This window comes from Molossus molossus, unplaced genomic scaffold, assembly GCF_014108415.1.
Source record: "Molossus molossus isolate mMolMol1 unplaced genomic scaffold, mMolMol1.p scaffold_m16_p_5, whole genome shotgun sequence".
In the NCBI taxonomy this organism is placed as follows: Eukaryota; Metazoa; Chordata; class Mammalia; order Chiroptera; family Molossidae; genus Molossus; species Molossus molossus.
In genome coordinates, this window is record NW_023425388.1 from 66,425,699 (window position 1) to 66,439,178 (window position 13,480).

At 38.4% G+C, this 13,480-nt stretch overlaps 1 protein-coding gene across 2 annotated transcripts in view; it reads right to left on the reverse strand.

Moving 5' to 3' along the window:
• CFAP91 (cilia and flagella associated protein 91) overlaps positions 1–13,480 on the reverse strand; it is a 55,169-nt gene that overhangs the window by 30,193 nt on the left and 11,496 nt on the right. For both annotated transcript variants that reach the window (XM_036243651.1, XM_036243650.1), the window contains one exon: positions 3,337–3,518. In XM_036243651.1, the coding sequence (XP_036099544.1) occupies positions 3,337–3,518 (182 nt within the window). The remainder of the gene's footprint in view (positions 1–3,336; positions 3,519–13,480) is intronic.

A 13,480-nucleotide genomic window follows, 5' to 3' on the forward strand; every position in this document is an offset into this window, starting at 1 on the left:
CAAATATCTTCTCCCAATCTGTGGCTTGCCTTTTCACTATCTCATATGTGTGTGTGTTGGGGCGGGGGGGGGGGGGCAGGGAGGAGTATATGTTTTTGATGAATAGTTCCTAATTTTAATGTGATAATTTTCCCCTTTATTGTTAACCATTTTTGTCTTATTTAACAAAATCTTTGCCTACAAAAATATTCTGTTTTTCTTTGAAAAGTCTTGTAGTTTCACCTTTCACACTTAACACCTGAGGGAGTGATCTTGGTTTGTGGTGTGAAGTAGGAACCATGAGTCCCTTTTTTTTTTTTTTATCCTCACCCGAGGACATTTTTCCATTTTTTGTTCAGGTAGGGTGGGAGGGAGAGAGAGGAACAGAGAGAGAGAGAGAAACATCGATGCGAAAGGAACACATCGAGTGGCTGCCACCCGCACGACCAACCAGGGCCGGGGACAAACTGCAACCGAGGTACATGCCCTTAGCGGGAACCGAACCCGGGTCTCTCAGGACCGCAGGCCGACGCTCTAACCGCTGAGCCAAACCGGCCAGGGCTGAGTCCCTTTTTTCAAGATGAACTCAGCACCATGTACTGAAAAGATTAATTTTTTTCCAATTGCACAGCAGTGTTTGTTTTGTCTCAAGTCAGATGACATTTATCTGTGAGCTAATTTCTGGACTCTAGTCTATAACAATGATATCTTTGTCTATCTTTGAGACTATATCGCCATCTTTAGTTACTGCAGCTTTATAGTAAGTCTTTATATTGGTAGTGTATATTTGTTCTATTTCTTCACATTTGCCTTGACTACTTTTGACTCTTTCACATTTCCATATTAATTTTATAATCGGGTTATCAATTTTCTCTCTCTCTCTCTCTCTCTCTCTCTCACCCACCCACACACCCACCCACCCACACACACCTGCTGGGTTTTTTACTGAGACTACATTGAAGTAGGAATCAGAATGAAAGTTCTTTTTTTTTTTACACATGAATATCTAATTGCCTCATCGCCATTTATTTGAAGAGACCTCCTCTTCCCCACGGAACTGCAGTGGCATCTTTCTCATAAATCAAATGACTGTAAATGTGGAGGGAGGAGTCTGCCAGGTCAAGGGATCCCAGAACCATTACTATTTTCCTGCAGTGCTACAGCCAAATATTTCCACACTCAGTTCTTAATACATAGTCAGATCTCCAGCAGGTCTGGCAATGGCCGACCACATGCAAACTCTTTTACATGAAGCACGTGAATCGTCTTGTTCAAATCGCCTAATCCTTAATAACTTCTGATATCTTATCTGAAAGAGGAGCATTAACATCCACATGATTAGGGACTTGTCTATTTCTTCTCATGAGTCAATCAATCTTGCTTTACATTTTGAGTCTCTGTTGGGTACATACGAGTTCATGACAGATACATCCTTTTATAACTATTACATATCCTTCATTTTCCCTTTTAATGGTTCCTGATTAACTCTGACCTAATAGTAATATATCAGCTTTCTTTGGGTTAGCTATCAGAATATTTTTTCACCTCTTTGTTTTCAAAGTTTCGGTGCTCTTTTATAAATAGCTGCTTTTGTTGGGTTTTTATCAGTCCAACTCAAGAATATTTTTTTCAGGAAGTTTGTCACTTTTATGTATTTTGATTACTAAAATATTTGAACACTTTTCTGACATCTGACTATGAATTTTCTATTTATTATGTTTTTTCTTTGCTTTCCCCTTTTTCTGCTCTGTTATCCCACACACACACGCCATTTGTGAAACAATATATTTCTTCTCTTGTTTAGAGATCACCCCTAAAGTTTTTAACTTAGAAACTTCCACTCACAGTTTTCCAATCAAATCTAAAGTTAATTCCTTTCAAAGATTCCAGTGGGTTCTTTTTCATAGCTCCCATTCGTGTTTCATTGTTGCTATTTCCCCTCTTCGAGGATTTAAAATGTTCTTCCTAAGTCTGTTTCAACTTGCTCTGTTTGCCTAATAACTTTTTCTTCCATTTTCTGTATTTATTGTGGATCACTCCTGGTGTCTATGTTCCTTACATGCTTTGTAATTCTCAGGTTGAAATCAACTGCAGATTTCTCTCATGAGCACCCTGAACAGGAGTGTTCTTTGACCTGGCAAGAGGGACAGTTCCCTAGCCTAGTTCTTCAGAGCCCTGCTCATCATCATAATGTAAGGAGTCCAGGGGACTATACTCACCTGGATCTAGTCCTACCCTTGGCCCCAAACCTGCCTCCCAAATCTACATGGGCCTCTTCGCAGGATTCAGACCCCTGAGGGTAAACAGTACAATGCTGTTTGTTTGCCTATATGCCCATGGGGTGGCCAGATGGCAGCTGTTTGCAGGGATGTGTAAACAGAGATTGAAAAAGCACATTTGAGTCATCACCTGCATACATGACAGGCCCTCGATATGGAACAGAAACAGAGAAAGGGGCAGGCCACGGGCGGTCCCACCTCTGCTGCCACGGTCCAACATGGCTTTGGGGTATCTATAGACTGTAAGTTTAAACTTGTCCTTTCAACTTGTTAATAGTTTGTGTTAATTTGTGAAAAGTACAGAGTGTACTTTACTTAATAGATATTAGCTTGATTGATAATTTTTAAACATCTACACATATAGTACGTGGGCCTCCATTTGAATCCCTACCTATGGCAAATGAGGGGGTAGGCCTGACTCATAGTGGTTTTTATTGACACTTTAACCTCAGTGCTTCCAGGAACGGGGCTCCAGATCAGATTTTTTGCCTAGTGAAACATTTCTGAGCCCCTGCCTAGATCTCTTGCTTTAGAGGATCTAGCTCTTGTCCTACTCAGCTCAGTGCTAAGCCATTGCACACCGAGAGGTAAAGCCCAAGGCCCAGGTAGGAGTGCCTAATTCAGTTCAGGCTATAATCTTAGACAGAGAGGCACTGGACTTCAGTCCCATCTATGGGCAGGAGAAAAGTTTCTGCCTCTGCTGCTCAGGCAGGTAACTCAGATCTCGCTCCCGGCTCATCAGGGTCCCAGCTACTTCTTAAGGAGACTTCTCCAGTTCTAAACTATAGAAATTTTCTTTCTTGTTTTTAAGTGTGGCTATGTGTGAATTATTGTTATTATTATTATTTAATCCTCACCCAAAGATATTTTTCCATTTATCTTCAGATAGAGTGGGAGGGAAGGAGGAACAGAGGGAGGGATGGAGGGGGAGAGAGAGAGAGCACGCGAGAGAGAAACATCGATGTGAGGGAGACACATCAACTGGTTGCCTCCCACACGACCCCGACCAGGAACGCAATAACTGGCATGGTTATCAGGACTGTCATCTTCAAATATGCCAAGATAATTACCAACTCACCCCAAGTCAGAGTAGCCAGGGTCAAGAGCTCAGGAACTGAATCCTGACATACCACATATTCTGGAGAATACGGATCTGTTTGAACTTCGGAATCGCGATAATCGGTCTGAGTGCCCACAGTGTACTTTGAAGAGATGGGTGCGTGCTTAGTTGACACAGGAGGAAAAGTATATGGCTCTATCCTAAAAGGGAAAATTATTTAAGTTAACTGATACAATCACTTAGAATACTATATAATCAAGTAGAAATAAATCCTTGAACTTCACTAAATTCTTTCCGCCTTTAATACTGTCAGGCCCAAAATTACGAATCCAGTTTAACCAGAATTATGCCCAATAATCTTGAGAGAATTGCCTTGTTTTTCTCACCTCTGCCAAGAAACTAAAGGGGCAGAAAAACCTAGATCTACATCACCAAAGTGCATATTGATCTGTATATCACTGAACAGGGCTGTTGTATACAAAGCTAAAAAAGGTAGAATAGAATGTCATACGATTACTTCTGAACGTACTCAAAATTGCTACTTCCCTGGTTCCATCTTCTCTGCTTTTAGTTACACACCTAATTTTAGCTGTTTTCCTTCAGAAGTACAAATATAGAAGCAGAAAAAAAGAGAATGAAACCTCATTGCTTGCACAAAAATTAATTCCAGATAATTTAAAGTATTTAAGTTAAAAATTAGACTAATAAAGTTCTAATGGAAAGCATATGTAAATATATCATCTCAAAAGCCAGAGACTACCAAAGAAAATGAGCAATACATTTAAATTTAAGTTGAGCCCAGCCAGTGTGGCTCAGTGGTTAAGTGTCATGCACCAAGAGGTCACCAGTTTGATTCCTAGTCAGGGCCCAGGCCCAGGTTGTGGGCCCAGTCCCCAGTTGGGGAGCATGCAGGAGGCAGCCAATTGATGTTCTCTCTCATTGATGTTTCTCTCTCTCTCTGTCTCTCTCTCTCCCTCTCCCTTTCTCTCTCTCTAAAATCAATACATTTTTAATTTTTTAAATTTAAGTTAAAACTTCTATATCTCAAAACATCATAAACAAATTTAAATGTAAATGGCACACTTGGAAACAGGTTTTGCAGTATATGATAAAAAGATTAGGCAGCCTTTCTATATAAAAAGCTTTTGGAAATCAGTAGGACAAATACAGAAAAATGGATAAATTCACAAAACAAAAAGTAAAGCTTCTAAAAGTATATGAAAAGATGATTAAAATAACTAGTAATCAAAGTAATTAATACAGCAAAATGTTGTTTTATTATATCATGTAAGCAAAGATTTAAAAAATTAAAAGTACCTAGCATTGATGAATAGTAGTTAAAAAAAACAGGCATTCTCATAAACTGTTGCTGGAAATACAAATAGCTGCAACCCAACTAGCAGGAAACTGATTAATATATATCAAACCCTTAAAATACCCTTTTGCCCCAGCAATTGTACTCCTAGGAATTTATGCAAGGAAATAATTGCACAAGTGTACAAAGATATATGCAAACATGTTCATAAAGTTTCATTTATAAGAGTAAAAAATTACAAACTTAAATAATCACCATCAATAGAAGAATAGTTTAAAATAATATGCATACCCGTAATAGAATTTATACTACTATTAAAAGTAACAATGGCCCTGGTGGTATGACTCAGTGGTTAGAATCTTCGGCCCACGCACCAAAGGGTTTTGGGCTTGATTTCCAGTAAAGGGCGCATATCTGGGTTGCAGGTTTGATCCCCAGACCCAGTTGGGGAGCATTCGGGAGGCAACTAATCAAGATGTCTCTCTTATATTGATGTTTTTCTCTCCCTCCCTCCTTTCTACTCTTAAACAAACAAAAAAATCAATGAAAAAAAATATCCTTGGTTAAGGATTAACAACAACAAAAAAGTAACAATGTAATCTAATATTTATGAACATACAAAAATGTCTAAGATTTAATGTAAAGTAGAAAAAGGAGACATTGTGAAGCAGTCTTATAATAGTAGTACATATTTATGTTTTTAAAAACTATGACTTGTGCATAGAAAATGCCTCGATGGTATACCATAAAATAATAAAAGCAATTATTTCTGGATAGTAGAATTACAGTGAAAATATTCTCATGTTTAGTTTTCTGAATTTTTAAACTTTTAAAAAATATATATATTTATTAATTTTTTAAAGAGAGAAACATCGATCCTGCACACTCCCCACCAGGGATCAAACCTGCAACCCTGGCGTGTGCCCTGACTGGGAATTGAACCAGGACCTCTCAGTCCATGGGGCAATGTTCAGTCCACTGAGCCACACCAACCAGGCTGAATTTTAAAACTTTTTTAAAAAACCTAGACATGCACTAGTTTTAAAATAAAAAGAAAATATATATATATATATATTTAGAGAGAGAGAGAGAGAGAGAGAGATACCATTTATTTATTTATTTATTTATTTTTAATACTCACCTGAGGATATTTTTCCATTTATCTTCAGATAGAATGGGAGGGAGGAAGAGAGGGAGGGAGGAAGAGAAAGAGAGAGAGAGAGAAACCTCAACGGGAGAGAGAGATACGTTGACTGGTTGCCTCCTGCATAACCCTGACCAGGGCCAGGATCCAACCACAACTGAGGTACGTGCCCTTGGCCAGAATCAAACCCACAACTCTTTGGTCCCTGGGCTGACGCTCAAACCACTGAGCCAAACCAGCCAGGGCTATAGCCACCATTTAAAAGAAACCTTTTTTTCTAGTTGGTAGAAGAATTTGTTAAATTACATAAACAAATATCTAAGCATAGTAAAATAAGAGAGATTTCCATTTTGAAAAACAGTCAAAGGCAAATATATGAGAAGAGCACATACAGTTCAACTCTAAGAAAAATGCACCTCCAGCCAGAAAAAAGCATCTGTTTGGAGGTTCAACCTGTAATAGATCAGTACTTTAAATTCTTTTTAATGCTGAATTCCAATGGGTATTGAAATCAATTTTTTCAGCAGTTGTTATGAATTTCTAACATATAGACAACAGTATGTATAGTTTCTTATGTATTCTACTATAATTTCTACTTGAGGAAATAACTTAAAATCAGCTTTGTATCATTCTAAAACATGAATATTATTATAATACCATTAGCTGAATCAAGAAACTAAATTCTTATCTACCAGATTAAATAATTACACATTTGAACCATCTGGCCAACTGCGCTAAGATTAGGATAAAGCCTAATGAATCTTTCTGACGAAGGTTTCTGATGACTTAGGATCCTTCCAGTGGGTGGGAGGAGAAGCAGCAAAGAAGGAATGTTAATTCCACAGAAGCCTATGGTAACTTAATATAGTTTCTTTCCTAGCTTATTTTTTTCCAACCTATTTCTTTTTTCCATTTCAGTTGATTTAGGTAGAATAAAATGTGAATAAGAAAGAGCAATGAATGATCTCTGTCCCACCTATCCCAACCTCAACCAGGACTCCAAACCAGAGAGAACCACCTGCTCCCTCCTTAGCTTGAGTGAGCCCTGCTTTGTCCTGGATCCCATCCTCAGGCACACTCACTCTGGCCACGGCTGCTCTACTCCCTCAGTCCGGGCCCTTTCTCCCCAAGCACCAGGAGCCTGCATTGTCAGCCACACCCAGTCTTCCAGCCCAACAAAACTACACACAAAGAGGGACTTCACAAGTCCTGTTCTGTTGGCATGCACTCCACTGAATGTTTATATTTTTTTACAACTTAATTTTTTAGAGCTGTTTTAAGTTCACAGCAAAATTGAGAGGAAGGTGCAGAGACTTCCCATATACAGTACAACCTGCCCCTACATATGCACAGCCTGTCCCATTATCAACATCACTCACCAGAGCGGTACATTTGTTACAAGTGATGAACCTACACTGACACATCATAATCACCCCGTCCGTAGTTTACATTAGGGTTCACTCTTGCTGTTGTGCATACTACGGGTTTGGACAAATTCTTAAATATATATGTATACATGAGTAATAACATGTGCCCCCCATTATAACATCATACAAAGTATTTTCCCTACCCTAAAAACCCTCTGCGCTCTTCCTATTAATCCCTCTCCCAACCCCAACTCCTGGCAAACAATGATTGTTTTTTTGTTTTGTTTTTCAATCCTCACCCGAGGACAATATTCCATTTTTTGTTCAGATAGAGTGGAAGGGAGGGAGAGGAAGAGAGAGAGAGAGAGAGAGAGAAACATCGACGTGAAAGGGACACATAGAGTGGCTGCCACCCACACGACCAACTAGGGCTGTAAACAAACTGCAACCGAGATACATGCCCTTAGCAGGGACCAAACCCGGGTCTCTCTGGACCGCAGGCCGACGCTCTAACCGCTGAGCCAAACTGGCCACCAAACCGGCCAGGGCAAACAATGATTGTTTTTATTAATCTCCATAGTTGTGCCTTTTCCAGACAGTCATAGTTCGAATCATAGCCTTTTCAGATTGTTTTCTTTCTTTTAGTAATGTATATTTAAATTTGTATTTAAATTTCCTCCATGTCTTTTCATGGCTTGACAGCTCATTTATTTTTAGTGCTGAATGATATTTCATTGTCTGGATGTTACCTCAATTTATCCATTCACCTGCTGAAAAACATCTTGGTTGTTCCCAAGTTTTTGGTGATTATGAATAAAGCTGTTGTAAACAACTGGATGCAGGATTTTTTTGTGGACATAAGTTTTCAACTCCTTTGGGTAAATACCAAGAAACACAATTGCTGGATCCTACGGTAAAGTATGTTTACTTTTGTAAGAAACTGCCACACTATCTCCGAAGTGACTATAGCAATTTGTATTCCCATCAGCAATGAATGAGAGTTCCTGTTGCTCCACATTTGGTATAGCCAGTGTTCGAGATTGTGTACATTGTAATGGGAGTGTAATGGTATCTCATTGTTTGAATTTGCATTTCCCTGACATATGATGTAGAGCATCTTTTCAGGTGCTTATTTGATAACTGTTAATCTTCTTTGGTGAGGTGTCTATTGAGATCTTTGGCCCTTTTTATTTGTTTATTTTTTCTCTCTTTAAAAAATTCTTCTTTATTGATTTCAGAGAGAGAAGAAGGGAGAGGGAGAGAGATAGAGATAGAGACATCGATGAGAGAGAACACTGATTGGCTGCCTCCTGCATGCCCCCCACTGGGGATCAGGCCCACAAATTGGGCACGTGCCCTGACAGGGAATCAAACCGGCGACCTCTTGGTGTATGGGTCGACACTCAATCACTGAACCATACCAACCAGGTGGTCTTTGGCGCTTTTTATTTTTTTTTATTTTTTTTTATCCTCACCCGAGGATATTTTTCCATTTTTTGTACAGATAGAGTGGGAGGGAGAGAGAGGAAGGGAGAGAGAGACAGAAACATCGACGTGAAGGGACACATCGAGTGGCTGCCACCTGCACGACCAACCAGGGCCGGGGACAAACTGCAACGGAAGTACGTGCCCTTAGCGGGAACTGAACCCGGGTCTCTCCGGACCGCAGGCCGACGCTCTAACCGCTGAGCCAAACCGGCCGGCCAGGGCTCTTTGGCTCTTTTTAAAATCAGGTTTTCTTATTGTTGAGTTTTAAGAGTGGTTTTTTTGTTTGTTTTCATAGTTTAGATAACAGTCCTTTACTAGATATGCCCTTTGCAATTATTTTCTCCTATTCCATAACTTGTCTTATTCTAATGACATTGTCTACTATAGAACAGAAGTTTTAAATGTTAATGAAGTCTAGATTATCCATCATTTATTTAATGGATCATGCCTTTGGTGTGGTATCTGAAAAGTAATTGCCATACTCAAAATTATCTAGCTTTTTCTTATGTTACCTTCTAAGAGTTTTATAGTTTTGCATTCTACATTGAAGTCTGTGATTCATTTTGAGTTCATTTTTGTGAAGGGTGTAAGGTCTGTGTCTAGATTCACTTTTTTTTTTTTTTGCAATGTGGATATAGTTGTTCCAGCACCATTTGTTAAAAAGACTGACCTTGCTCCATTGTTCTCTTTTGTCTAACACTAGTTTATTATATTTATATGGGTCTATTTCTAGGCTCTTTATTCCATTTTATTGATCTATTTGTTTTTTCTTTCCCCAATACCATACTGTCTCGATTACTACAACTTCCTAGTAAGTCTTGAAGTCAGGTAGTGTCAGTCCTCCAACTTTGTTCTTCTTCTTCAATATTGCGCTGACTATTCTGGGTCTTTTGCCCCTTCATATAAGTTCTAGAATCAGTTTCTCGATATGCACAACATAACTTGTGGGGATTTTTACTGAGATTGAATCTATAGATCAAGTTGGAAAGAACTGACATCCTGACACTATTGGGTTTTCTTATCCATGAACATAGACCATTTCTCCATTTATTTAGTCTTTTGATTTCTTTCATCAAAGTTTTGTAGTTTTCCTTGCACAGGTCTTGTATATATTTTACCTAAGGTTTTTTGGGTTTTTTTTGACGCTAATGTAAATGGTATTGTGTTTTCAATTTAAAATTCAACTCATTTGTTGCCGATTTATAGAAAAGCAACTGACCTTTGTATATTAACCTTGTTTCCTACAACCTTGCTATAATCACTTATTACTTCTATGAGGGTTATTAATTTTTTTAAACCAATTCTTTCTGGTTTCTACATAGATAAACATTCATCTACTAACAAAGACAGTTTTATTTCTTTCTTCCTAGTCTGTATACCTTTTTTTGTCCCTCACCCGAGGACATTTTTGCATTCATCTCCAGACAAAGTGGGAGGGAAAGAGGCAAAAAGAGAGAGGGAGAAACATGGATGTGAGAGAGACACATCAAGTGGTTGCCACCCACACGACCCCAACTGAAGCCGGGGACAAACTGCAACTAAGGTACATTGCCCTTAGCGAGAACCGAACCCGGGACTCTCTGGTCCATGGGCTGATGCTCTAACCACTAAGCCAGACTAGCTAGGGCTAATGTGTATACCTTTTATTTCCTTTTCTTGTCTCTGTATTAGCTAGGACTTCTAGTACAATATTGAAAAGGAGTAGTGAGAGGGGACATTCTTGCCTTATTCCTGATCTTAATAAAAAAGCTTTAATTTTCTCATCAAGTATGATGTAGATTTTGGTACACTTTGAGGAAGATTCCCTCTATTACTAGTTTACTGAGGGTTCTTTTTTTTTTAATCGTGAATGAGGTCTTGGCTGGTTTGGCTCAGTGGTTAGAGTGTCAGCCCGCGAACCAAAGAGTCATGGGTTCAATTCCAGTTAAGGGCACGTACCTCTGTTCAGTTCGTCCCCAGCCCTGGTTGGGGTTGTGCAGGAGGCAACCAATCGATGCGTCTCTCACATCAATGATTCTCTCTCTCTCTCTCTCTCTCTCTCTCTCTTCTCCCCTCCCACTCTATCTGGAATTAGATGGAAAAATATCCTCAGGTGAGGATTAAAACAAAATCATGAATGAGTATTGGATATTGTCAAATACTTTCTTTGCCTCTATTAATATGATCATGAGATTTTTCTTTTTTAACCTTTTAATGTGATGGATTACATTAACTAATTTATAAATGCTGAACCAGCCATGCACAGTGATACATACTACTTGGTTGTGATGTATAACTTTCTAAATACATTATTAAATTCAATTAGCTAATCTTTTGTTAAGTATGTTTATGCCTATGATTATGAGATATATTGATATGTAGTTTACTTTTTTTTTTTTTTTTTTTTGTTAATCCTCACCTGGGATATATTTTTTTACTATGTCTTTACTGATTTTTTTAGAGAGAAAGGGAGAGAGAGCTAGAAACATCAAAGTGAGAGAGAAACATCGATCAGCTGCCTCCTGCATGCTCCCTACCAGGGATCGAGCCCACAACTCAGGCATGTGCCCTGACCAGGAATCGAACCAGGACCTTTCAGTCCATGGGATGATGCTCAATCCACTGGGCTACACCAACCAGGTCAGAGGATATTTTTTCCATTGATATTTAGAGAGAGTGAAAGGTAGGGATGGAGGGAGAGAAGGAGAGGGAGGTGTGGGGTGGGGGAGAGACATTGATTGGTTGCCTCCCACACATGCCCCAACTGGGGCCAGGGATCGAATCTGCAACCCTTCGGTGCACAGGCTAACACTCTAACCACTGAGCCATACCAACCAGGGCTCTTCTTCTTTTGGTATTAGGATAATGCTGGCCTTTTTAAAATTTCTTAATTAGCCTTGCTGGAGGCTGATCAATTTAAGTGATCTTTTCAAAGAACCAGCTTTTGGTTTTATTGATTTTCTCTATTGATTTTCTTAATCAATTCCATTGATTTATATTCTAATTCTTATTATTTCTTTTCTTCTGCTTTCTTTGGATTTAATCTGCCCTTCTTTTTCTAGTTTCCCAAGGTAGAACTCTAGATGACTAATTTTAGATATTTCTTCTTTCTACTATATGCATTCAATGCTATAAATTTCCCGCTAAGCACTGCTTTCACTGCATTCCACAGAATTTGATATGTTGTATTGTCATTTTCATTTAGTTCAAAATATTTTTTCAGTTCTCTTGAGATTTCTTCTTTGACCCATGTTATTTTAAAACGTATTGTTTAGCCCTGGCCAGTTTGGCTCAACGGTTAGAGCATCGGCCGGTGGTCCAGAGAGACCCGGGTTCGGTTCCCGCTAAGGGCGCGTACCTCGGTTGCAGTTTGTCCCCGGCCCTGGTTGGTTGTGCAGGTGGCAGCCACTCGATGTGTCCCTTTCACGTCAATGTTTCTCTCTCTCTCTCTTCTTCTCTCTCTCTCCCACTCTACCTGAACAAAAAATGGAAAAAGTCCTAGGGTGAGGATAAAAAATAAAAATAAAATAAAACGTATGGTTTAATCGCCATGTATTTGGGGATTTTCAGTTATTTCTTCTGTTATTAATGTATAGTTTAATTCCATTGTGGTCATTATATGCTTTCTATGCTTTTACATTTGTTAAAATATGTTTTATGGCCCAGAATGTGGTCTGTCTTGGTGAATGTTCCATGTGAACTTAATAAGAATGTGTGTCCTATAGTTTTTGGATGAAGTAACCCATAAATATCAATTATATCTAGTTGATTGATGGCGTTGTTGAGTTCAACTAGGGTCTTACTGATTTTTTGCCTGCTAGATGTATCCATTTCTGATAGAAGGATGTTGAAGTCTCCCAACTATAATAGTGGATTCATCAATTTCTCTTTATTCCTGATAATTTTTCTTCCTTTGAAGTCTGCTCTATCTGAAAATTATTATAGCTACCACTGCTTTCTTTTAATTAGTGCAGCATGGTATATATTTTTCTCTACACATTTACTTTTAATCTATTTGTGTCTTTATATTTAAAGTGGGTTTCATGTTAACAAGATATAGTTAGTTGTTTTTTCATCCACTCTGACATAAGACATATACATAAGCACACATAATCAAATATACTGTTGTTATTAATTTGAACAATCTGTTATCTGTTAGATCAATTAAGAAAAATAAAATGTGTTTATTTTGCCTTCATTTTTCTTGTCTTTGATGCTTTTCTTCTCTTTATATAGATACAAGTTTCTGACCTATATTATTTTCCTTCTCTCTAAATACTTTTAACATTTCTTGCAAGGTAGATTTAAAGGCTAAAAATTCTCTCAAATGTTATTTGTCTGAGAAAGTATTTCTCCTTCACTTTTGAAGGATAGTTTTGCAGAATGCAGAATTCTAGGTTGATAGGTTTTTATTTCCTCAACACTTAAAATTTTCACTTCTCCCTCTTCTTGCCTGCATGGTTTCTGAGAAGTCAGATGTCATTCTTATCTTTGTTGCTCTATAGATCAGGTATTTTTGTCCTCTGGCTTTCTGTCAGATTTTCCCTTTATCTCTGATTTTCTTTAGTTTGAAGATGTATGCTTTAATGTAGCTTTGGGGGGGGGGGGGGCATTTATCCTGCTTGGTGTTCTCTGACTCTGTAGTTTGGTGTCTGATATTAATTTGGGGAAATTCTCAGTTATTATTGTTTCAAGTATTTCTTCTGTTGCTTTCACTCTTTCTTCTCCCTGTATTCCTTACACATATATTTCACCTTTGTAGTTGTTCACAGTCCTTGGATATTCTGTTTCTTTTTTTGAGTCTTTGTTATCTTTGTTCTCTTTGCTTTTCAGTTTTACAGGTTTCTATCAATATACCTTCTAGCTCAG